The following is a 25,494-nucleotide window of genomic DNA, read 5'->3' as shown; positions in this document are numbered from 1 at the left end:
AAGAGGGAGCCAGGTGCCAATTCTTTCCCTCCTGCTTCCCTGGGCCCTTGTTTGTGCCTCAGTTGTATAGCCTCCCCCCACCCCATACAAGTTTCACTTCAGTCTCCAAGTTATCGCCATTGTCCTCCGTCCCTCCAAGTAGGAGACATCATAGAAAGATCATTTGAGACTTCTGATCTGAATGAGACTCTGTTTGTTACTTGACCTCTCTGAGCTTCACCTGGATACAAGATAACAGGACCAACCTCTGAGTGTGAGGGCTGAATGATATCTAGTGCCAGGCATACAGTAAGTGTTCAATATATATGGCCTGGCCTTAGGTCTTCCTTATCTTGGGAAGGATGGGTGGTACAGAGACCTACCCTCATGGTAACTTCTGGAAGAGAGGCTAGGGGTTTTTGGTGCCTCCTACATCCCCACATTCACAAAAGAGATCTCTGGGCCCTTGGTTCAGACAGCACTGACACCCAGTGGCAGAGGCTCTTTTCTTTATTAGGTGCCACCTTAGATAGCAGTTAACCTGGGTGGGTGGGGCCACCACAGCACTGGGGGCACTGGGCCTCTTACGCTCCCACCTTCTGGGCCCAGGCAAAGAAGATGCCCTTGACATCATCCACACCCGTCCGCAGGTGGGCAGGCATGACGTAGGTGCGCAGGTCCCGTACCTCATAGCTGCTGTGCAGGAGGGCCTCTCTCACCTCCTCCTCACGCACTGGGACCACTGCCAGTCTGGCCTCCCCAGCCAGGTACCATGACTCCTCCAGGGCCCCGATGAGGAGGAGGTGCCCCCCAGGCCTCAGCAGAGTGGTGATGTGAGCCAGGGCCCGCTGGAAGCTAGCCAGGTCTGGGCTCACAGCCTCCAGACAGAAGGCAGAGACCAGGGCATCAGCAGGCAGGGGCACCAGGCTCCCAGCACCCAGGGGCTGGGACTGGTGCACATCGACGGGCAAGACCCGCTTCACCTTGGCTCGAAGCTGGCACTCCTTCTCCTGCCAGGACTCACTGTGCAGGGACAGAGGACAGGGGTCAGGAAAAGGGCTTGTGACTGCCCCATGCTAGGTCCTTCCTTGCTCCTTCCAGCAGATTCTTGGGGGGCCCCCTGCTTGCACCCTCATCCCCTGTTCCTTACCCCTTGCCTTCAATGAGACAGACGTGCTGGCTGTACACGCTCCAGTTGAAGGCCTCCGGCTCCTCCCGCAGCCAGAGCCCCAGCTCCTCGCGGTTCACCTCTAGGAAATCGGTCATGGTGATGTCCTCAAAGTGGGCACAGGCACTGAGCAGCTGGTATATGGTGGGGCCTGAGCCGATGTCAATGAGGGTGTGTCCAGATACCTCACCTGGATGGGGCAAAGAAAGAGGATCCGGGTACCAGGCTTGCCCCAATCATACCCTCCCTTACCTGCTTCTCCCTCCCTCTTGATCACTTCCTTCTCTCTCTCTTAAGTATGTGTCAATATCTGGAAAATATATCGGCCGCGGCTCAAGTCCTGGATCTCACATCAACTGACTTACCCTAGGAAAGGTATGGCACTTCTCTGAGCTTCAGGTTCCACATCTATAAAGCAATACCTACCAGTGAGGTTTCAGTGGGAAAAGCCCTGGGATGCCTCACAATTTCTCCCAGTTGTCTCTCTCCTCCCCAGTCTCTGCCTCCATCTCTTTCTCTGCATCTCTCTTTATCTCACCTCTCTCAGTTCTGAACATTCTCAGCTCCTCACCCTCTTTCTCAATAGTCTCCCTCTTCTGCCTCTCTCCCAAGAGGTGTTGCCCTCTTTCTTTTCTATTTGCACCTCTTGTCTACCTATCTCTGATTCTTGGTCCTTTTCTGGCTCTGTCATTGTCTCTCTGTCTCTTTCCCTCTCTCTCCCCCTCTCTTGCTCCTTTCTCTCCCCAGGGGCTTCCTGTCCCCGGTGCCTCAACTTCCCGGCGCTCACCTGTGGCGAAGGTCTGCGCCAGGCAGCGCAGCTTCCAAGGCCCTACGCCGTCCGGGCTGCTCAGGTCCCCTCGAGGGGGCGCGTAGTTGTTCCGGAGGTAGGCGCGGGGCTCGAAGAGCTGGTAGGCCGAGGCGACCGCCACCTGGTCCGCCTTTGAGTCGGGGCCCGCGCCCGCAGCGTGGCTCGGGTCTGCGCCGCTCATGCTGCTCCCTCGCGGTCCCTGTCCCCGCCCTCCTCGCAGCCCCTATATCTGCGGCCGGACCCCCGCCGCGACCGACCCCTGCGCTGCGGGGGCGGCGGCGGAGCCATGGGCAGCCCGGGGCCCCGCGCGCTGTGTCTCCCCCGCGCCCATCCATCTCCCTTAATGTCCGAGCCGCCGACGCACCGGAGCCGGTGGGGGCGGCCGCGGAAACATCGGTTCCCGCCCTGCCCTGCTACGCAAGCTCCCCGCGGCCCTGCCACCCTTGGCCTTACTGGCTTCTGCGCCCCCCTCTCAGCTCCCTATCCCCCTGCTGCTTAGATTCCCCCCGCGACCCCGCCAGTCTCCACTCCCCTTTCTCTTCTCCAGTTCCCCCAGCCACTCACCCCTTTTGCCTACATCCTTCTTTACTCTACTTATGTTTCTAATCACCCCCTTTTCCCCTCCCCATCTCCCAGAACCCTCCCCTCGCACCCCGACCGCCGCCTGGCCTCCCCTTCCTCCAGGCACCCTTTCCTACACCCACCCCATCTCCTTAGCAACGTCGCCCCAACTCCCCTTCTCCACCTCTGTTCCAGGCCTCTCCTTCGTACTTTCCTACCCCACCCCCGTTCTCCAGTGGCCACCCCCTCCCCAGTCCAGAAAGGACAGTCCGTTCTGGCCGCCACCGCAGTCGCCCCGGGGCCCCAGAGCGGGACTTCAGCCCCGCCCGTCAGATGGCAGCTGCGATAGAGGAAGCCGGGGAGCGGGGCTAATGCACTTAGCGGGCGAACAGCGGGGCCTCTCCTGCGGGCCCCGCGGGCTGCCAGCCGCTGATCTGGGGAATGCTGGAGGTCGGAAGGTTCGGGACGTTCTGGTCACGTCGGGTGCGCGGGACCCCGGAGAAGGCGAGAGGGCACGGAGAGCACGCTGCGGGCTGCCGGGCCACCAGGGGGCGCAGTCCTGCCTTCAAGCGCCTAGGAATTTGGAGCCCTCTGGTCTGGGGTCTCTGCCCCCTCTCCCGACCCAGCCCATACTCCAGCCCCTCTCAGGAAGAGGGCCAGGCCTGCAGGTCCCACTTGGCCTCCGGGTACCGGGGCTGCCAAGATGTCAGAGTCTCCCCTCTTGTCCCCCAAACGGGGAGCAGATCCTCCATGGTCTTCCTGGTGTGGGTGCCTTCTGGACCAGGTGCCCCTCTACCCTGGCTAGGCTTCCGCCCCTGCCAAAGTGAGGACTAGCATCCCTGGGCCCAGGCCTCCTCTGCGGCCCTCCCTTCTCCTTGGCGCAAGGAGAAAGTGTCTCCTTGTTGGGCCAGGTGGCCAGGTTCGAACATGAGTTGCCGCAACAGCTGCAAGGGTCACAGACAGGAATCTGACCCCCTACCCCACCACCGAGACAACCCACCCTGGGATCCCAGGGCAGGGAGGGCGGAGCACCTGAGCGAAGCCAAGGATTCTGTCTGGATTCAGAAATGAGAGATAGGTCAGACTTGGGGTTACTGACCCTATCCACACCCAAGGACAGTCGTGGTGCCAGTCCCCTCCCTATTCTCCATGACACATCATTTAAACCAGCCCTGGGTGCCAGCTGGCCTGCTGGACACTGCCAAGTGCCAGGGGGCTCGACACAGAGGCCAGGACTGGCAGCAGAGTCAGGGTACAGAAAGGGGATTGGACAGGCAACAGCCTTGTTTACAGTTCTGTCCCTGCCCCTCACGCCCCAAGCATGAAGTGTACTCGCTAGCTCTACCATATTAGGATGCAGAGCCTGTTCCCTTCCCAGAAGTGGGTATGGGGGACAGCGATGGGCTGGCCCCCACAACCACAAGGAGAGGCAACACTCTGAAACATGATTGAGCATTTATTGCAGCGCTAACAGAGAGTGCTGGGGGCTCCACCCTGCCTCTGTCCTCTTCACGTCCCCCTTCCTCTGGTATTCTCCAAGCCTCCTTCCCAGAGGATTCCAGATGCCTCTCACACACTTCTCAGCCTTCTCTGAAGGTGAAACCTGGGCCAGGGTCACTCTTCCCAGGGACCTCTTGCTCTCACCAGCATCTTTTGTCCCTTCTCCTGGGCCTGGGGGCACTTGACAGCGCTAGCCCCCAGCTCTCCACTCTTAGTGCCCATCGTCTTTGCTCCCCTCCCTTTGGGAGCTCAGGGGACCCAGGCGTCCTGGTCTCTGGCTCCCTCCTCCCCCAGCCCCCAACCCTGGGCAAACTACAAAGCATCCATGGCCAGCAGCTCCCCTCTGTGGTCCTAGCCAGGAAGGGCCCAGCCTCGGGTGGGCACAGTGGAGCCTGACTCACAGCCCTGCTCAGCCTCTCTGTGCTTCCTGGGACATGGAGCGGGACAGGGATCGGTGGAGAGCACCAGGCTTGCTGACAGGCACCACGGGGGGCAGCTGCTTGGTGATTTCAGCCATGTCTTGTCGGTCCACACACTGGCCACCAAGGGCCGCCTCCAGTGCCAGCAGGTCCCGCAGCTGGATGGGGGTGTCCTCGCGTTCCTCCTTGGCGGCACCCAGCTTGGTGGGGGTGAAGATGGGCAGTGGCAGCACCCGCTGGTAGGGAAGCTGGTACTCCTGCAACCCTCGGCCGAGGATGCCCATCCGCATCACCAGCCAGGGGGAACGCTGCACCAGCGCCTGGCACTGGCCCTGCTGATGGTAGGTCTCATGCCGCTGCAGGTTCTCCTCATGCAGGGAGCAACTGGGCAAGGATAGGGGAGGGGGCGGTGAGCTCCTGAGAGGGGGTGCCCTCTGCTCACAGACTAATTGGGGGGCTCCCTGGGGCTGTAGGGCCTGGGAGATTGGGCAGGGGTTCCCCTTTGCTCTCCCCAGTGGGCTCTATCTCTGCCTTCGCCCCCAGAAACTTCTCCAGGGCTTTGTGCCCTGGCCTCTTAAGGCTCAGGGAAGGTGTTCTGGGGCAGCAGAGGCAGGACCCCACTCACCCTTCCTCAGGCCGTGTGGACAGTGTCAGATCCTTCCATTCAGCCCAGAAGGCCTCTCGGCGCTCATGGTTCTCCTCGGTCACCTGGCAGCTCAGCTCTGAAGTGGCCATGATCTCGCCTCACTCCTTCTTGGCTCTGCTCCTCCCAGGCCCTTTAAATAGACCCCTCCTCCCCCTCCTCCAGGGGTTATTTTCAGCCCCTCTGGCGTCAGATGCTATAAGCAGAGCCAAGACTCACTGATGGGGGGACTCTAGGCCCAGGGCAGGGCCTGGGGTACCTGGGCTTGGGGTGCCCCCAGGTCACAGGTCAGTTTCTGAAGAGATCAAGCTGCCCCCCCGGGGGCGGTGGTCTTCAGAATGACACCTCCAGGTGTCCCGACCCTCCCTAGGCACCATCTCAGGCCAGGCACATGCCCAGCCCCGTGCCACCTTGGCACTTGCCCTCTGCCTCACCCCTTTCCCCTGGCCCAGGCGCAGTGGCTTATCTGTACACAGCAAGAAAAAACGGGAACCAATGCCCCCTCCGTGCTCTGCACCAGGCTGTCAGATCCTGCCCCTACTGCTCTCTCCTCTGCCTGGCCTCAAGGGCACATTGAACAGCCAAGCCCCTCAACAGGAAGGGACAGTGCAACCATGTTCTCAGGTTTCTGCACCAAACTCCCTCCTCCCCCCGCTCCCCCCACACACACCAGTAGAATTGGAGGTTAATTCCACACCTGGGACCCTAGAGCACCCACTTTTCTGGGTATTTCCTTTCCCTGTGGCCAGTCAGGGGAGAGGGGGCAGGTGCCGGAGGCAGTCCCCCAGCTCTACCTCCAATATCCTGAGTGGGGTGAAATTGGGTGAGATGGGAATCTAGGGGCTCTGGGAAGCGGCAGAGTCAGGAGACTTGGCTCTAGTCCCAAATTGGCCATGAACAGGCTGTGTGACAGTGGGTTAGTCCCTGACCCTTTCTGAGTCTCACTTTCCCCACTTTCTAGTCACAATGTGCTGACCAAAACAGTTGTGGGGCCTGCCAGCTCCGAGGTCCTAGCCTGGGAGGCGGCTGCCTCTCACTCCCGGGGAGCCAGGAAGAGCCCAATGCCCAAGGGCAGCAGCTGGTGTGCAAGGCATCGGATGAGGGGAGGATAAAACAAAGGAAACCAGAAGAGGCAGTGACTGGAGCTGCGATACCTGGCAGCAGGTGGACCTCGTGCAGACAGCAGAGCACCCAATGGGGTAAAGCCCATGGGCACCCACCTGGGTACAGGATTACTTACTCCCGATTAATGTGCCCAGGGGCATACACCTAGCAAGGACCAAAATAGGGTCCACCTGACCCCCTTACTCTAAGCAAGTTGGTGCTTTTGGAAGCCTGTAGGCAGGCGGGGAGTGGGGGAGCAAGTGCCCTCGTGGACTGGGCAGGGCCAAGGCCCAGGACCCCAGGCTCTATGCTGTGCTTGCTGGGGATGCAGTATAGGGGCCTGAGAGGCCGAGAGTTCCCAGTGACTGGGAGCCCAGAGGAGCCTCAGTGACCCCCTGGCCTCAGGACTCTGGGAATGAACAGTCAAGGCCCGCTACTGGCATGGCACTGCCCGGTCTCTCCCTGCCCCCAACGTCCACCTAGTGGGTGGAGACCTCAACCTGAGCTCTCCTCACAGGAAGGGGTGCATTTTTCTCTGACCAGTCATCCCCCGAATTGAAGCTTTCAGGAAGGTATGCTAGGATTCCAGGAACAGGATCGCCACTAGTTCCGCCTACCCTGGCTCCGCCTACCCGTGAGTGAGAGGGTGTGTGGTATGCAGCTGGCCCTGCGTGTTCACTCCTTCCCCAACACCTGGGCGCTACCCTTCCCCTCCCTCCCACCTAGTTTCAACAGGTGAGGCAGGTGGGAGGGGCTGTTGTTTTTTGAGTTCAGGTTTTTAATTGGCTCAAGTTACAAAGATCCCCAAGGAAGCCCCGGAGGAGGGGCGGATCTAGAAGAGGCAGAGATTCACTGCCAGCACCCCACCTCCGCTGCTCCCCTCCAAGTGCATGTGAAGAGGGTCCCAGACCCTTTAAATAATCCTAAAAAAACCATAACACAGGAGCCCAGGTTGTCCTGGCCTTGGTCCTGTTCAGGGCCCTGCCACCCCCACCCCGCCAAGTCTGAGGCTCCCAACCCAGACCCTGCCCCTGGCAATGGCAGGGACAATGGATATTCTTCCCCCAGGAGGCAAGGATGCCATGTAAACATCAGCAGGACGGAACTCAGGTCCCTCAGCCAGCAGAGTCCAAATGCTCAGGTCCAGGCCCTGTTAATGACAGGGCTCACAGGCACAGCGTGCCTTGGGTGGAAGGTAGCTTGAGGCCAAGGCGCTGCCATGGGAGGGGCCTTTCTCCTCCCACTTCATGAGGCCAGGGCCTCGGTGGGCATGGGGAAGTCTGGCTGGCTCCCTTTCTGGCTCTGGAGGCTGTGGTGGCAGGACCCTGGCCTGCAGGGTTGGCGAAACGGCATGGTTATGCCCGGGCCCCCAGCTCCCCGATGCGCTGCCTCAGGTGAAAGGCAAATTCAAACATGGTGGCTGAGAGGCTCTGGTGGATGAGGTACCGGGGCAGGCGGCCCTGGGGGAAGTCAGGAAGAAGTTACACAATGGCTTGCCCTCAGGAGAGTCTCCCACTCAACAACTGGCACCAGCAGGGGGTGCGCTGGGCCAGACTGCAGGTGCAGCTCCAGAACCCAGCCTGGGCCAGCCACCCCCACCCCTTGGCAGGAAGAACATGCTGTGCCCAAACAGACCCAGGCGGGGCTGGGTTGGCAGCCTGCTGCCCTGCCTGGGCCTTGGGAATCTTGAGGAGAGAAAGGGGGGCACAGACAGGCCCTTCGGCAATATCAGGGCTGAAGATCATTAGCACCCAACCCCAAATTTCAGAGTGAGAAAGGACGCTGAGAGCAGGGGAGGCCCTGAACGGGGTAGATAGCCCCCAAGGTCACATAGTGATTAAGTTGATAGCAGAGGCCCCTTCATCCCGCCTGCCTCCAGCCCCCCGCCCCTGGTACCCTGGCCTGCCTCCCCACCTTGAGATCTGTATTGAGGATCCACATGAAAGTGCATACTCGGGGGTTACTGGCTGACTTGAGCACGACGAAGCCACCAGGACCATTTTCTCCCCTGAGGAGAGGGGCATCACTGGGTGGGACCTTGGAGCTGGCCAAGGCCTGAGGCCCCCCTCACCCCTATCCTGGCCCAGCTTGTACTGGGTGGAAGCAGAAAGGGATCTTCTGGGTCAGGAGCTCAGAACAAGTATCCTGGAGGTCACAGGATATACCCCTGAACCTCCACCCCACCATGTGAGGCTCAAATCCTCCTAGACAACCTGCCAATGCTTAACACACCCCGGTGGCAGGGAGCTCACCACATTCCCAGCCGTCATCCACACCCTGTACAAGGACTCTAGGGTCAGCTCTGACTGTGAGGGGGTGGGCCGGGCTGGCACACCTCACCCCTGCCCAAGTCAGGGAGCAGTGCAATGCAGGTGGGCTCCAGCAAAGGTAGCCTTCTCAGCAGGCAGCCACAGCCTGGGCTCAAGGCCTGAGCAGTATGCTTCAAATTCCAAGGCCATCTAATTCTCCCCACAGTTCCAGTGAGCACCCTTCAGCCCACTCTATAGATAAGGAAGTTGACATCCAGAGAGGAAACAAGCTTGTTCCCTGTCACCCAGCAAGTTTGTGGTGGTGCCAGTTTCAGATTCAAAGAGCAGTGCTCTCTGCTGGAATCGAAGGAAGGGAGTGGGGAAGAAGGAGGTATATGCAGCATTATAGCCTAAGATTAGACAGCAGGGAGAACTGGGGGGGATGCCCAAGTGCAAGCAGCAGGAAGACTGGAACTCCTTATCTTTGGGGGCACTTTGGAGCCACTCCAGGAGAACGTCAAGGCAAAGGGGATAGAACGAGGAGGATGAGGGAGGACCTAAGTCTCAGGCAGGAAGACGAAGCCCCAGAACTCAGCCTCTTGCTCAGGTCAACCACCCCAGTGCAACCTCAGGGCTCCCAGTCCTCTTCCCTGGACGATCCCTCCCCATGGTCTACCCTGGCCTACTGCCCACTGCACTCTTTCCCTCCAGCACTTGACGCTTGGCTCCAGTCATTATCCGCCAGTTCCAGCAGACAGAGCAGCAAGATTAGCAAGATTAGGGGCCAGGAGGGACAAAGCCCAGTGGGAAGGGAACAAGAACATGGACTCAGTGAGAGAAAGCGCCCAGCCGTACATGCTGTACCCAGTGTTGTTCTCGCTGTTCCCGGGGGAGGGGCGGGCTGAGATGACCGCGGGCAAGGCCAGGCTCACCTGACGTATTTGTGTGTTGGGGGCTTGGCACAGTGGGTGGTTGCGATGCCGGATGACAGGTAACGGTCTCTGCGCCGCTCAATGCGTCGGGCGTTCACAAAATCCCTGGGGGAGGGAGAGTTAGATCGGGGTACCACGCCCAAGATCCAGGGCTGGAACCAGGAGGGGCTGACTGACAGGGGACTTGGTGGGCACTCACCTTGGCGAGATGACACCACCTGCAGCCCCCGCAGACACATCGTAGGAGATGAGGGTGTTGTCTTCTACTCGCTGTAAGATCTGTGGGCCATGGGGGGAGATGTGAGGCACAGCCCATTCCAGAAGACTCCAGGGCCCCAGCACTTCAGGACACCCCCGGGCCAGCTGTCTCTCTGGCCAGATCCCTCTACTAAGAGCCAACCTTGCCCATTTGAGGACCCTGGGCTAGGTGTTCTATGGACATTCCCTTATTTCCATCCTCCTGACCCTCCCCAGGAGGCACTATTAACGTCAGCCCCGTTTTACAGATAGGGAAGCTGAGACACAGAGTGGTACGGTGATGTGACCCAGGTCCCCTGAGGGTAACTGGTTGCGCTGGGGGACAGCTGTGTCCTGATCCTCCATGTCACTCTGCCTCTGCCGTGAGCAGTGGCCAGGCTGGGCCCCAGTGCTCAGCTTACCTGGCAGGCAGTCACTGTCTTATTCCACAGCACCATCCTCTCAGGCTGCAGGATCACCTCCTGGTACACCAGCTCCGCAGGGCAGGGCAGGAAGGTCTAGGGCAGGGTGTGTGGAGGGCTGGGTGGTGCCAATGGCCCACTTGGACATACCAGCCCTTCGCTCTTAGGGTGGGGAGGACCTGCAGAGAGCCCTTTGGACCCTTCCTGGAGTTCCAGGGCAGGAGGCTCCACGACACCCGCTTCCCTCACTCACCTTCAGGATGAATGTCTTGCCATGAAAGGGAACCTCGATGGTGTACACTGTGTCCCCATATTCCTGTGGCAGGGATAGAAGGGTGACAGGGAGGTGGGGGGAGGGCATGGGGAGTTGGCTGGTGGTGCAGGAAAGGGTGACAGGCAGGGCAGAGGCTTTTGAGAGCTCAGGGTGGAAAACTCCAGGGGGTGGAGAATATCTGAGCAGCCATTAAAAAACAGTGGATCTGACAAATGTACAGCAACCAGGAAAGAAAGGGTTTTGCTATCAAGTTAAAAGAGCAATGCACAGCTGTGATTGCGAGCACGAGGCGCTGTGTCTCCATGCCGATGAGGGCTGCCAGAGAAACTGGCCAGGGAATAGGATGGTTGGGCTGCCGAGCAGGATCGGGATGTTTTCCCTCTGTTTTCCAAGCTCTCTGCCATCTTTTTAGATAACGTTGCTTTGATCATGAAGCAAAACACTAGACACAGGGCAAAGGCTTGGCTTCCCCTCAAAGCCTGGACCCAGAGAGAGAACAGAAGGAAGGTGAGGACCCCAGGGGCAGCAGGAGAGGGACATGGATATTATCCAATCCAGTCTAGCCTCCTGCAGAATGGCCAACCCCAGGGCCCAGCCCTTCTCCTGCGGCAGGGAATCTGGCTCCAGCCTGTGCAATCCCTGGGCTTATTTCTCAGGTCTCAGAAACGGGACAGAAAACTCCCAGCATACACGGGAGGGTCAGGTGGGAGTGGGGCTTCTTACGTTATTCTTCTCAAACTTCCAGTTCTCCTCCTGGGCCAAGATCTGGTCCACCACAGCCATGGCCTCCTTCCCCTGATGGATGTACTCCCGCTCCTGGCCAGGGATGGTGGCAGGAAGGGGTCAGGCTGGGGCCCACATCCTGCCTTGTTTGTGTCCTGCTTTCTCTGGAAGCTCCGCTCGCCTCCAAGATGAGCTTGACCCCACTAGATGCAGGGTCTGGACTGGTCTCCTTGGGCCCTGGGGGGCTTCTGAGGCCAGGAGCTGTGGCTGTGGCTGCTTCCCATGTCCCAGCCATGAGGCAGACCAGTGCGCTTAACCAATAACAGGGTGGACACTGGCACTGACCGGGATTCAGGCAGCAGAGGTCTATTCTCTGCTGGGAAGCCCCTGCCCACCCTGGCTGAGCCCAGCACTGACCATTCTCTGGGGTGTCTATTCCCAGGGTAGGGTGGTGGTGGGCGGCCAAGTACCTGGGCAGAGAAGCTTTTCTTCCCAGTAACTTCTTCATCTGATTCACTGTCAGAGCCTACAGAAACAAGCCCCAGTGACAATGGGAAGGGGTGGGGAGAGTGTGTGAGGAGGCAGAGGGGTTCGGGTACGTGAGTGCATGCAAGGATGTTGGGGGATAAAAGTGTGTGTGGGAGAGGGTTGCCAGCTTTCCCCAGGGAGCACAGGAGAAGGAATAGAAGGAACAGACCCAGCCTACCTGCTCCTCATAAAGCCCCTCCCTGAAGGCAGTTCCCCCACCCATGAGCCCTCACCTGCAAAGGATTCTGGGGGTGAATAGAATTGGCCCTCGGACAGAGCACCAGAGAAGAGAAGGGGTCCGCGGGCAACAGCAGCCTGGGCAGCGAGATACCCTGGGGGAAGAGAGATAGGCAGCCATTATCCCAGACCTTAGCAGTCTAGGACACCCTAAGGTTCTTGCAGGCTGCTCAGAGTTGGCAAGATGGCTCAGAGCTGCTCTCATGCCTGAAACTCTCCTGCGTCGGGGCTGGACTGACCCTCTCCGCACCCCTCCACATCCCAGCACTCACATCGCTCCTCCTCAGCCTCCTGGGGTAGGACTTTGAAGTCAAGGAACCAGGTCTCCAACCAGGCAAGGACAAAGGAGACGATGGGGAGCAGGTAGCCGAATGCTCCTTTGCTGAGCAGCTGTGGGGAGAAGGGGTGAGCTCCCTGGTAGGGAGTCACCCCTAAACGCAGAGCCTCCTCCTGGGGCTACCAACTCTGGCCAGCCAAACTGGCATACACCCCACTCCTGGTACCAGCCGCTTGGGGGCCCACTGTGGTACATGCCTCTGAGATGGATTAACTAATTCGGCAGCAGAATAAACTGAGGTTAGGCTGGAGGAAGAACTTGATTCTCGGGGCTGTAGGGGACACGTAGGGGAAGCCAGTGAAGGCGACTCCTTGGAGATATCAAAGGACAAGATCCCTTCTCATCCCAACCCTGACAACAGGGGCAGACACCCAAATTCTAGAAATGGTTCCTGCTTAGGAGAAGCCCAGCCCTCAGGGCAGATGCCCATAAGACCTGGCAGACTCAGAGCCACTGACCTCAGAGAGGATGACTTTGACGATGAGGAACGCACTGGACACCAGCGTGGTGACCTGCCCAGGGGTGGGGGGGAGGGAGGAAAGCAGAGACTGGAGAGTGAGTCCTTCTCCATCCCATCCTTTGCACCCGTGCCACCAGGGTCCAAGGGCTGCCGGGAAAGTGGCATCTTACCGCAATCACCCACCAGTGCCGGAGCCGAAGCACAGCATAGCCCAGGAGCAGTCCAGAGAAGCGGAAGAAGGCCAGGACCTGGTAGGGAGGGGCACCACCCATCACAGGAGGCTAACCCCCCACCTACTGCTGGTGGCTGGCCTCCCCCACTGCAGGCACCAGCCCTCTGCATGCCAATGTGCACATGATGGAAGGTGGAGGGCACCCCTCTTATGGGAGGCTTCACTATGCACAGGGCACCCCCTGGACTCTCTCCTAGCCACCTCCTCCTGAAAGCCTTCCCAATTAACCACTCCAGTCCTGCTGCCCCAGGTTCCCTTCACATGGTTGAGTCACTGTCTCTATGGGGACAATTTGGATATGACCTTCATAGACAAGGAATCTTGTCTTCCCCCTCCCACTTGGGGCTGTCTGTAGATGTGGCCTCATTTAGGGTCCTTTTTGAGACTGGGGGCTTCCTAAGGAAGGGAACCAAGTCTCCCAATCAGGTTAGGATATGTCATTGCAGAGAGAAGAGAAACAAGCATTTCCTTGCTCCCTTTCTACCCCAAGGGCCCCCAAGGTCACTCACAAAGATGTCAAAGAAGGAGGTTTTAAAGTTATAGTGGATGATCTCCTCCTCCAGGTTCTTCCGGATGCCTGTGTTGGTCTAGGAGAGGGAGACAGAAAGAGCTATGCAGGCGGAACCCCTGGGATCAGGGATGGGGCAGGGAAGTAAGGGAAGAGTAAGATCTGGAAGAGACACTATACATGCTAAGCCACCACCCTCTGGGGCCCTAAGTCCCCAAGAGAACTCAGCCCAAGTTCAAGAGCCCAGGCATAATCATTCCTCTGAGAGTCCAGGTAGCCCAGACTGGCAGAGCTGGGTCCAAGTACCACCTCTCATGGGCACACTGCCCAGGAAGGAGCAGGCTAGGAGGGCCTGGGGGCTCTAGAGGGGAGGCAATGGGCCAAGCCCTCACAGCGCAGATGCAGGTAGGAAGGGTTGGAAGACGGGGTGCTGGGAGCCTGCCACTTGTATAATTTCATCACCCTCCCACCACTGTGGTACTCCATCTTCCCAGCTAACAACCCATCTGGGGTTATGGGGCCGGGGGTGGGCCGCGGTGTCAGACGGACCCCCAGGTGGCAAATCAATTGATTAGGTTTGTGCTTAATGGGCAGTATTTATCACACTGCTGGAGAAGATGTGGCGGTGAGTGAGCACTGCCCCCGTCCCTGTCCCAGCTACCCACACATTTCCACTGTGACACCCTGCCTTTCCCTCCAGCTTATCATGCCCAAGATCAAAGGTACCCTCTTTGCCCCAAACCAGGCCCCTCCCCAACCTCCTCACTTCTTTCACAAAGTCATCGTTTTCCTAACACCCAAGCTTGAGACCTGGAGAAAGGTCACTTGCCAGCCAGATCTCAGGGTGAGCCTACTCTGCAGAAGGAAAACTGGCAGAAAAGAGCTCAGAGAGGCCAAGTGCTTTTCTGAGGTCACAAGTTAACACAGAGGATGAGCTGGGACAGCACCAAGTCTGGCACGCCCTGCTTGGCCCCATCAGTGGCAGATCAAGGCCCACTGCTAGTTAGACGGTGTTCCCTGAGGGTGGGCCAAGCACTGCCCAGGGGCAGGGGGCTACAGACCCTTCACTCTGAGGCAGCTCCATCTTTGCAGGCCGCTAACAGAATCTCACCAAACCTGGAGAGGTCAGGGTAGGGGGAGGGCCACCGAAGGAAGGTCCAAAACAGGGAGGGAGAACTGAACTGGGAGCCACTGGGAACTGCGAGTTTTTACTGTTTTGCTCCTGAATGCTTTTAGTACGGTGTCTGGGTACATTAGCAGGGGCTCAAAAAATGCTTTATGAATGAACTGGAGCCAGAGAGTAATGCAGGGCAGAAGGAAGACAACAGTCTAACAGCTCAACCAGAGGGTTCTCCCAGGTGTCTCCACTAGAGAGAAGTATGGCGCAGGGGTCAAGAGTGTGAACTTGGGAGCCAGAGGATCTGAGTTCAAACCCTGTCTCCTTCACAGACTTGTTTAGGTGTCTTGGCCAAGTACTCAACCCCTCTGAGCCTCATTTTATTCAGCCAGAAGATACGAACAGCTGCTCTTATCATGCCATTCTTCATTTTACCCAGGTACCAACCCCACGGGAAGGCTGCCCTCCCATTTGACAGATGGATTGAGGTCCAGGTGACCCCCCAATTCAGCTTGTTCCCCCAGCCTCGCCCCTGCTCACGTTCAGCTCGATGATCCAGAGCAGGGAGATGAAGAGCAGGTCAAAGGTGACAAAGAGGCAGAAGGTGCGGCGGACATCTGAGATGGCCCTGCGCTTCTCGGGAGGTGGTGGGAGAAAGTGCGATGAGAAGCTCTGGCTATGGGACAGCGAGGAGCCGAGGGAGGCCACAGCTGGCAGGCTGCGCTCCAGGTCGCGGGCCAGCTCCCCAGGCAGCTTGCTCATCCTGGTGGGCACCCACCTCAGGGCGGGGAGGGCAGGGCCTCAGCGGCAGGGCTGGGAGCGAGGCAGAGTAGCTGGGTCAGGTCATGCACAGCAGGGTCCTGAAGGTCCCCTGCTAAGCTCCTTCCCTCCTTCCACACACAGCTCCCAGGCCCCACCTACCCCAACACCCCTACCCAGGGCGCTCTCTGCCTAAATTCCTTCCACCCGCCTGACTTCCCAGGCTGGTGGGGTTTCTGCAGCCCTCCCATTCTCTCCCCTCCTTCCTCATACCTCCCCAAAACCCAGGGGCCCCATGGCCAATCCTGGAGGGCTCTGGGATTCCTCTGCTGGGCATCCATCCCCTGCCTCCCTGATGCCTGGGGCATAGCCTGCTCCTGCCCAGCCCAGCCCTGTGGTTTAGCCTCTGGGTCCTGTCAACAGCCTCTGGGCCTGCCCCCACCTCCAGAAGAGGGCCCCAAGCTCTGTTCTTTGTTTTCCATGCACAAAGCCACATTCCCTCCCCACTTAATCCATGGCAACTGGTAGGGACCTCTAGAGCAGTGTCTCTGTGTGCTCCCAGCTGGGACAGGGGATGGAAGGGTGCTGGAAAAAGAGGTAGGACATCTTGGTCCCTTTTCCCTGTCTCACCCCACCCTAGGCCCAATCACCATCTCTCACCCAGGCAGTGGGTCTCCATGCTGCCTCCAACAACCACTTCTCCCCATAACAGCCAGAAAACGTTGCTAAAAACATAAATCAGATCCTGACATTTTCCCACTTACAACCCTCCGAAGACCTCCCCCTCACCGCTCTGTTGTCAGGGTAGCAAGCACCTTCCTCACCACGTTGTAGGGCTGCTATAGGACTAGGCCGGGGTGTGTGTGGCCTCTGCCGAGCTCTTCTTACGTGGCAGGCTTCTGTCTCCCCACCACCACCACTCTGGCCTTCCTGTAGGTCCCTGGACATGCCAGCCCTGTCCTACCACGGGGCCTCGGTCCTTTGAACTGGCAGCTCAGGAGCCCTCTCCTCAGAGCGTCTCCCACCTGCTGACCCCCAGCCAGAGCTAGACAGTGTATTTCACTGCTTTGTTTTCATCAGTGACCTCATCACTACCTTGAATGATCTTGTTCACTGTTTGATCTTGTTTATGCTCTCTCTCTCTCACTAGACTGTAAGCTCCATAGGGGCAGGGGCTTGACCTGACTTGGCACTCCTGTCTCCCTACTACCTAGCACAAGGCCTGGCACATAGCAGACACTTCATAATCAACTGTTGCATTGGTGAATGATCCAGAGGGTCTCCTGGCCCTCAGCTCCATGTTACGAAGCAGAAAGGAACAGGACAAACCTCAAAGAGGGTAAGAACCTGTCACCACCCAAAGCTTGTCCAGTGTTTCGCTGCCCACAAAACACTATGTCCACAGTCATGTTTCATGGCCGCACAGGGCAAGTTCCCCTATTTTAAATATAAGACGACCATGACACAGAGAGGTGAAAGGGCAACCACTTCTTGTTGTTCAACCACAGGGTTGAAATTCCCTTGAACCCTGAAGACAAATGGGGCCCTGGAGCACTCCTTTCCAACCACACAGCCTCCAAGCCTGAGGTCTCTGCTCCACCGATATGCCGGGCAAGGGGCCCTACAAGGCCTTGTCCCCTGCTCTTCTAGGCCTGGCCTGGTCAGGGGAAAGACTTGGCGTGGGAAGGAAGGGAGGCGAGCAAAGGAAAGATCAGTTTAGAGCCAGAGAGGAGATGGTAGGGGTACAATGATACCCCAGCACAACAGGGCCTGGCTTCCAGAGCTCAGGCTCCATCAAGAGTCTCCCCGAGTTGTCTCATACCCCAGCACCAGGCAGCAGGCTTGGGGGCTAGTAGAAGGGATGCCCTAGATGTCTGTCCCTGATCCTGGCAAGATCTACCCCCTCTCCTCAGTCCTCCCTGATTCCCTGACCAGTCCGCACTTTTGCTATGTCAACTTCTCCCTAGGCCAGTTGCCTTTCTAGGTCCAACACAAGCCCCTGGTGTACGGCCAGCAGGTTCTGAGAAAGCCAGCTTGTCCATCCCTCTGCCTCTGCACACCACAGTGAACAGGAGCAGACTGTCCTCAGCAGAGGCTGGGAATGGAGACACAGAAGCAGCAGCCTAAGGCTACCCCCAAAACCAAACACTTTGCATCCCCATGACAAGCTCATCTGGAGGGTATCAAGGAGAAGCTGAGTCCAGCTCTAGAAGGAGGAAGTTAGAAGAGGGCATGTGACAGGCCCCCAGCATCAGGACCCCCCCCTCCAACATCCATCAGCTGGATCTGGTGCCTGATGCATGCTTGGCGCATCCCTCACTGTGATAGGGCCGCAGCTCTTGGGCACGTGACATTTCCTGTCTCTATGGGCCCTCTTGTCTCCTGCCAGACCTGTCTCCTCTCCTCTGTATCTCCATCTCTCTACCCCATTTTCCCATCTGTCTTTTCTTCTTTGTCTCTTTTTATATCCCCTCTCGTTGTCTGTCTTTATTTCTCCCCTCTCTGGGTCTCTGTTCGTCTTGTCTCTCATTTTTGAGTCTTTCTCTCCACCCCCATCAGTCTCTTCCCTCCTTTCTCCAGTCCCTGCCCCCCACCTTTCTCTCTCCTCTTCTCATCTCTATCTCTTGCCCTGTCTCTCTTCCCCTCTTGTCTTGCTGCTGGGTACAGAAGCTTCCCTACTTTCCCTCTGCTCCTATGTCTGTCTGTCTGTCTTTTCCCCTGTTCTTCTCCTTCCCTCCCTGGGGACAGGACTTGGGTGGCAGCAGCTTGTGTGTGAGACGCACTTAGAGTGGCAACAGCACTGACACTCAAACACCCAGACATGCCTGGCAAGCGAGAGACACAGATGGGGGCTGCAAGCAGAGGTGTTGGGGGAGCCTGGGAGTGCTGAAGATGAAAGTGCGGGGGCCAAGCAGGGATGGGGACAGCTGGCCAAGAGTCGGAAAAACAAAGAGGGCTCTATACACCCCAATGAAGGCACTCAGGGTCCAGCCAAGCAAGAGCTTCGTGAAGTCAAGAAAGCACTGATCAGGGAGTCGAGAGTGCTGCACCCCACTCTTGGGGCAGTCACTAATTCCGAGTAACTCTGAACAAATCGCTTCTCATCAAACCTCCATTTCTTTATCTGGGAAACGGTCAGTACTTTTCAAGCCCCCCTCTTTTTTTAAGCAGAGGAAACCTTTAAAAACATAAAACCTTACTTAGAACCTCAATATATAAAACAACACGATGCCAAACAATAGCCTAGCTTAACTAATAAAGAATGTCTGCCTCAGAGCATGATGCTTTTTTTAAGAACTATCTATACGGGATCGAAGTGACAAAAGCAACTTGAAAAGTTGGATAGGAACCTTAGGGGCTGGTGAGTTTATGTTAACGGGGGAGGAACAACCCAGAAAAGGAGGGTGCGACTGGTTGCCCAACTCGAAGAATGTGATCAACGTCACCGAACTGTACATGTAGAAGCTGTTGAATTAGTGTATGTTTTGCTGTACATATTCTCAACAACAAAATATATAAATAAGTTATAAAATACAACAACAATATGGTGACTGGAGTGGAGAGTGTGGGGGTGAGGGGGACATCAATTCCCACAACAGGTGAGGGTGAAGGGGGCCACACAGAGCCCCACTAGTCAAACCCCAGTGTCACCCCTGAGGTGGCTCTCTGGGCGCAGTTTGAAAAGCACTCAGATGACAAAGCACTCAGATGACTTCAGTTGAGTGTAAGAGGGGAAAACCATCTCAGTCTGGTTTTCTGGTCAACTCCAGCTCCTAGCCCTGGAGGGGGCACTGGCAGGGTGAAGGTCCGAAGCTGCCAGCAGAACAGTTATGACAGCTTCTGCCTAATGGGGCCAGAAGTGTGGTGGGAAGATAGAGACAGCCAGGCTGCCACCCAGCTCCCTGAAAGCAGACCCCCTGGCAAGTCCACTGCCTGCTGTCACCAGCCCCCTCCCAAGAGCCTTCTGAGGTGTCAGGAGGAAAAGGGTGCATGTGGTGTGAAGCAGTCGGCCTGGGATGGCTGCAGACTTGACATGGGGTGTGTTTGCGGAAGCTGAGCTGCTAAGGCTCTGGGAATGTGTGAGGAGGGAGGAAGAGAGGAGTTGGAGGTTTTCCCATTCTAGGTTCCAGGGAAGAGAAGTGTGTGGTGAGGTCTCCGAGCACAGGGAGTCCTCCTCTCCTGAGGCGGGCGAGAGGTGAACCCGGCCCTCACACCCCCTCCCCAGGCCTTCTCTTATTCACCCTAGGAAACACTAGTACCAGCCCCACTTGCAATAGGGACTTCTGGATGGAGTCCCAGGTTGGGGAACACAGCAGGAGGAAGCTGGTATCATGAGTCAGGACAGCTTGGTTCCCTCTCTCTCTCTACCACCCCCACCCAGGCCCAACCACCATCTCTCACCTGGCCAGCTTTGGTTCTCCCTGCTGCCTCCAACAACCACTTCTCCCCACAAGGGAGCAAAGTGGAACCAACTTCCGGGGTATCACCAGGCATGGCGGCAGCTCCCTCCCCTTCCCTGAGCCCTAACTTGCAGGGAAAGACTCAAGGCGAGCTAGGTTCCTTTGACAGCCTCAGACCACTCCTCTCTTGCTATGGAGGTTGATGTTTCCCCACCCCTATACTCTCCACTTCAGTCACACCAACCACAAGGACACAACACAACACAGCCATCCACTTTCTGTGCCTCCACTCCTAGTTTCATCATTCTAGAACAACCTCCTCGTTCTGGAGAACTCTGACTCTCTCTTCAGAGTCCAGTTCAAATGTCAGCTCCTGGGCAGAGTCTTCCCTCATCCTCCAGGGCTCCCTTAACCTGAATCTCAGGACTCTGAGTCAGCACTTCCCTTACTACACAGCTAGACCTGAGCCTAGAAGCATCTCTTCTCAAGCCCCAAGGCTGAGGCTGCAGCTGGTCTGTGAATCTGTAGTGTCCACCTCCGGGACAGGGCAAACAGTACAGGTTTGGGGGTCAGATATCAAACCTGGAGTCAAGAGCCCAAGGCCATTCTTTATCAGGCTATGTGCCCTTTTCCAGACCACTGAATCTGAGTTGGTCTCCTCATCTATAAAACAAGGATAGTAGAGCACCCACTTCACAGACCTATTTAAAAGATTAGAATAACATATGCTAAACATTTAATTAACAGTGGTTAAATCCTACGCCTGCTAACCGAAAGGTCAGCAGTTCGAATTCACCAGGTGCTCCCTGGGGACTCTATGGGGCAGTTCTACTCTGTCCTATAGGGTCGCTATGAGTTGGAATCAACTCGACGGCAACCGGTTTGGTTATTTTTATTATTATTATTGCTATTGGAAACCCTGGTGGCACAGTGGTTAAGTGCAATGGCTGCTAACCAAGAGGTTGGCAGTTTGAATCCGCCAGGCACTCCTTGGAAACCCTATGGGACAGTTCTACTCTGTCCTACAGGGTCGCTATGAGTTGGAATCGACTCGATGGCAGTGGGTCTGTTTTTTTGTTTTTTTTTTGGTATTACTGCTACTACTCTCCCTGGGTAGGCAGGGTCCTGGGCTAGACCAGGTATGTCCAGCATGGCACTTTGCCCAAAACGAGGGCCCCATCAGTACTGCTGGATGGAGGGATGGGCACTGGCTTCAGGAAGCTGACCCATGATGACAGATCTATAATTCAGGGCTCAGTGGCCCATACCATCAGCCTTGGCGCACAGGCTTATTGGCCCTTACCCCAACCCACCCAACATAGCAGGGCTTGGGAAGCTCCCTGCAGAAGTGGGACTTTAAGGAGAGGGGGCATGGCAGCAACACGTAAGATCTCAAAGTCAAAGCCCTGCCTTTTCTCCTTTCCTTCTGGAGAAGTAAAAGAGGAATGGCCAGGCTAAATTCATCACCATACCCACCCCCTTCCCAGCCCAGGAATCTCTGGAAAACACTAACAAATGCAATCTACTCAGCCCTCCTTTCCTCCCTCTCCAGGTGCCACACACCATTAAATGTCAAGAAGCCCCTAGTACTGTGATCCTATGACCCCTGGACCCCTGGCCTAGTCAGGGGCTGCGAGTCCGGCTCCACCCTCCCTCACCCCTGCTGGGTAAAACTTGGGGCTGTTGAGGTCAAGTTACCAAGGTCAGTCTGAAAAGGGCTAGTCTACTTCCTGGAGAGATCTCCATGCCATCACCCCACTCAAGGGAAGGCCCCCACGGGGTGAGGTGTGCTCCACATATACTTCTCCCAGTGCCAGCCCTGACTGGACAAAAGCCAGGACCAGCCAGAGAAAGTTCAGTGAGACACATGACTGGTCAGATGGGATGCCCTCCCCATCCCTCATCCCACTAATGTGGTGGCTGCCACCTTCTACCCTAAGTCCCACACCTCTTCAAACTCTTGCCCATGCAGTTTCTGGGAGACAGTTGTGAACACAAAGTCAGGACCCAGTACTTTAAAGCCCTGCTGGAGGGACCCTGACCTTATCTCCCCTGAGTCTCAGCTTCCTCATCTCTACAATAAAGCCCACAGTCTCTACCACTCAAAGGAACGAGTCTGCACTGCCCAATGCCCAGGACTGTGGGTCTCACCTGCACTTCCTCCCCAGGCAAGTCCAGGTGTGCTAAAGCTCAGATTAATACAACACACATTTACTGAGAGCCTGCTGTGTGCTAGATACTGTGCTGGTCTCTGGGGACACAGGACCCTGTTCTGGTCCATCAGGGCTTCTGGGCTGGTGAGGAAGGCTGGCAGATAAATACTACATGGTGTCATGCTGTGATCAGTGGTTTCCAGGAGGAACGAACAAAGGACTGTGGGCTCCCAGAGAAAAGAGCATCTGACCTAGGCTGGGGTGGGTAAGGTCAGGCCAGCCACAGGGAGACGGAGCCATCTGACCCAGGCCAAGAAGAATCGACATCTACCAGCTGGAGGCAAGGAGGACAGGGCATTCCAGGCAGGCAAATCAACATGAACAAAGGCCCAGCCCAAAGCCATTCATGTTGACCATTCCCCCAGGCACTACGTCTCCAGGCCCTCCCAGGGCATGGTCCTCACTGGCTCCTAATCTAGGGGATACTTTATGGCCAGGCAAGCCATCACCAGCTTCAGCAGAGGCTGCCTCTGCCCTCCCATCTACCCCAGCCCCATCTCCCCTCCCTCCCCACCGTACCACCACCCACCAGAGCTCCTTTCCGAAGACCCAGCTCTCTGTTCTCTGAGCTCACCAGCCCTCTACCTCCTTCTGGTAAACTCATCCTCTTTGTCAGCTCCACTGGGAAGTGGCCCCTGGCCTTTTTCTCTGGGGTTCCCAGGGCTCCATGTACATTTCTCTAGAATTTAATACTTGCCATGTAACATTTGGAATCCCTGGGTGATGCAAACAGTTAATGTGCTTGGCTGCTAACTGAAAAGTTGGCAGTTAGAGTCTACCCAAAGTGCCTCAGAAGAAAACCTGGTGATCTACTTTCTAAAAATCAGCCATTGAAATCGTTATGGAGCACAGGTCTACTATGACACACATGGGGTTGACATTGGTTACGGATCAACTCAACAGCATCTCCATTCAGTGTTTTTTTTTTTTTTTTGATGTAACACTTACCCATTTCCAGATTCACTTTCCTGAGCAGACTGACATCAGGTCTGGGTCTTTTCCACCCTTGAATTCTCACTTGATAAAATCATATCTTGCTCCCAATGACCCCTAACCCGGCACTTTATTTATTGACAAAGAGACAGATATTAGGGCTCTGAAGTACAATAAGAAGTAAGCCACATCGGCTGTCCTCAAGCAGCTTATGAAATTAAAAATAATAACCAGTGTGCTATACTGTTCCTATGTACAAAATAATAGTTGACATTTATTGATTGTGCACTCATGTGCCTGGCATCACTTTAAGCGCTATTATTTATTATTTCATTTACTCCTCACAACCCTGTGAAGTAGATACATTACTATCTTCATTTCACAAATAAGGAAACTGAGGCATTGTCTTCATCAAGGTCACAAAACAGTATCAGAACCCAGGCAGGCTGATTCAGGAGTCTGTTTTCCCAACCACTATGCTCTTGTAGAAGCCCTGGTGGCACAATGGTTAAAGCACTTGGCTGCTACCCAAAAGATGGTGGTTCAAACCCACTCAACAGCTCCACAGGAGAAAGACCTGGGTAACTGCTCCCATAAAGATTACAGCCTAGAAAACTCTATGGGGCAGTCCTACTCTGTCACATGGGGTTGCTATGAGTTGAAACTGATTGAATGGCAAGGAACAACAACATACTCTTATGAACAGGGTACTGAGAGGACACAGAGGGAAAATACTTACCCTTGGGTGGGGAGGGGGAGGGGGAGCCAGAGAGGGTGCTGCTTAAGCAGAGGACTGAAGAACAATAACAATAACAGGTACCCTGGCAGATAAAGAAGGTAGCTCTAGCCTGGCAGACGAGCTAGACATGCAAAGGCATGGAGCCATGAAATAATAAGGTGAGGGCAAGGCACAGCCTGCAGCACTGTGTTACTGAACCTTAGGGTGTATAGAGGGGATTGGTAGGGAAGGGGTCAGATCATAGAGAGCTTCGTAAACTGTGTAAGGATTCAGCCTGCCTGCCTCTTCACACAGGGAATGGGGAGCCATTAAAGGGTTTTAAGCAGGGAAATGATACTATCAGATTTGTGTCTTAAAAGGATTATAAGAGTTGTAGTCTGGAGACTGGGTTGGAACCAATCATGACCAGAAGTTGCTGGCAAGCTATTGTAGTCACCCTGGTGAGAGAGGGCTGGACAAAGATGGTAACAGAAGAGATGAAGGGAGGGGGCCAGGTCTGAAGGAAGTTCACGAAGTCAGCTGGACTAGGTCACCCTTCAGATGTGGGAGTTGAGGGAGAAGAGAGAGTATAACATAATTCTCAGGTTTCTGGCTAGAATGGAATCACAGAGGAAGAACGAGTCTGCAGGGGAATAGAGCAGCTCAGGTTTGGACAGAGTTGAGTTTGAGGTGCCCTCCATGTGAAGGGAAGTGTAGCTGTCCAACAGGCAGCTGGATGGCCAAGCCTGAGGCTCCAGGGAAGGGCTGCACTGAAGATGCCGATCTGGGCATTTCAAATTTTTAGAAGGTATAAAGCCGGAGCCTTGGGAGTAGGTGTGATTGTCCAGATTCAGTGTACACTACGAGGGGCTGGGTAAAAGAGGAGAATGTGAAGGTACTATCAGAACCCTAGGAAGAAAACCAGGGGATGCTGATTGGGGGGGTGGGCGGAAGCACGGATCAATTAGGAATGAGTTATCACTGGTGTTAGGCCCCTCAAAGAACTCAAGAAAGATATTTTAAAGGGCCCTTCTGATATCAATTAAGGAGCCCTGGTGCACAGTGGTTAAGAGTTCGGCTGCTAACCAAAAGGCTGGCTGTTCCAATTCATCAGCCGCTCCTTGGAAACCCTGTGGGACAGCTCTACTCTCTGTCCTATAGGGTCGCTATGAGTCGGAATCGACTGCACAGCAATGGGTTTTGGTTGGTGGCACAATGGTTAAGCGCTCGGCTGCTAACCAAAAGATCGGTGGTTTGAACCCACAAGATGCTCTGCGGGAGAAAAGACCTGGCGATCTGTTCCGTTAAGATTACAGCCTAAGAAACCCCACGGGGCAGTTGTACATTGTCCAAAGGGTTGCTATGAGTCGGCATCGACTCCATGACACACAACAACAACAAAGGAAGTCATTCATTACGGTTTCCAAAGGAAGTTGGGGGAGGCTTCGGATGACAGTGAAACGCAGAGCTACCGGAATGTGTAAACATTTTCCTCCTCATTCGCAGGTCCTGATCCCTCCCCATACCCAACTCCTGCCCCTTAATATCCGGATACCTTCCCCTCGCCTCTGCCGTAACAGTTAAGCGGGAGGCTCTGGGAGGCGATCCCGGGCCCTCCTCAGTGCTGCACTTCGCATGGGCGGCGCCGCGGAGGGTCAGCGCCAGAGCCCCCCAACTAAGCGCGGGGCGGAGCGAGGCCAAGCAGAGGAAGGGGGCGGAACCTGGGACACGGGGGGTGTGGGAAGGGTCGGACGGAGCCAAGAACGGACACTGGGCAGGAAGGCGGGATCTGCCGGCACGGGATAGCCCTCGTGCCATCACCCCGGCCCCCGAGACCGCTCCAGGACCCACCTGCTCCATGTCAGCCACGGCCCCGGCTCTTCCTGCCCCAGCTGCAGCCCAGCTCCGCGGCCCCGGCAGCGCCTTTGAGCGGAAGGGAACCTCCCAGCACCGCCACTTCCGCCGCTGAGCCCGCCCCCGAGGGCTGCGTAGGCCATCAGTCCCGCCCCTTCGGCTCAGGCTCCGCCCCCAAG

General features: G+C 56.4%; 3 protein-coding genes across 4 annotated transcripts; all 3 read right to left on the bottom strand.

The window, feature by feature from the left end:
* Positions 1 to 484: 484 nt before the first annotated feature.
* On the bottom strand, positions 485 to 2,149 carry PNMT (phenylethanolamine N-methyltransferase). The gene is made up of 3 exons (XM_049860391.1): positions 1,935 to 2,149; positions 1,130 to 1,337; positions 485 to 1,002 (listed from the first exon to the last, which is right to left on the bottom strand). The coding sequence occupies exons 1-3, from the start codon at positions 2,134 to 2,136 to the stop codon at positions 564 to 566; spliced, it is 849 nt and encodes a 282-aa protein (XP_049716348.1). The 5' UTR covers positions 2,137 to 2,149; the 3' UTR covers positions 485 to 563.
* A 1,728-nt stretch (positions 2,150 to 3,877) lies between these two features.
* Positions 3,878 to 5,469, bottom strand: TCAP (titin-cap). Its single transcript, XM_049860354.1, has 2 exons — positions 5,061 to 5,469; positions 3,878 to 4,819 (listed from the first exon to the last, which is right to left on the bottom strand). Exons 1-2 carry the CDS (start codon positions 5,168 to 5,170, stop codon positions 4,426 to 4,428), a joined length of 504 nt encoding a protein of 167 aa, XP_049716311.1. The 5' UTR covers positions 5,171 to 5,469; the 3' UTR covers positions 3,878 to 4,425.
* A 1,471-nt stretch (positions 5,470 to 6,940) lies between these two features.
* On the bottom strand, positions 6,941 to 25,403 carry STARD3 (StAR related lipid transfer domain containing 3). 2 transcript variants are annotated; one of them, XM_049860353.1, is made up of 16 exons: positions 25,313 to 25,395; positions 15,858 to 15,922; positions 14,979 to 15,251; positions 13,323 to 13,400; positions 12,752 to 12,829; positions 12,580 to 12,633; positions 12,057 to 12,174; positions 11,781 to 11,879; positions 11,490 to 11,545; positions 11,020 to 11,112; positions 10,276 to 10,338; positions 10,023 to 10,118; positions 9,563 to 9,642; positions 9,364 to 9,468; positions 8,097 to 8,190; positions 6,941 to 7,642 (listed from the first exon to the last, which is right to left on the bottom strand). In XM_049860353.1, the coding sequence occupies exons 3-16, from the start codon at positions 15,198 to 15,200 to the stop codon at positions 7,538 to 7,540; spliced, it is 1,341 nt and encodes a 446-aa protein (XP_049716310.1). In that variant the 5' UTR covers positions 15,201 to 15,251; positions 15,858 to 15,922; positions 25,313 to 25,395; the 3' UTR covers positions 6,941 to 7,537. The 2 variants fall into 2 exon arrangements, with proteins under 2 accessions (XP_049716310.1, XP_049716309.1); XM_049860352.1 differs by lacking the exon at positions 15,858 to 15,922 and having other exon boundaries at positions 25,313 to 25,403.
* Between the last annotated feature and the right edge of the window lie 91 nt (positions 25,404 to 25,494).

This window comes from Elephas maximus, chromosome 19 (genome assembly GCF_024166365.1).
Source record: "Elephas maximus indicus isolate mEleMax1 chromosome 19, mEleMax1 primary haplotype, whole genome shotgun sequence".
Classification (NCBI taxonomy): Eukaryota; Metazoa; Chordata; class Mammalia; order Proboscidea; family Elephantidae; genus Elephas; species Elephas maximus.
Note: the sequence above shows the minus strand (reverse complement) of the source record. Positions and strands in the feature narration are given on the sequence as shown.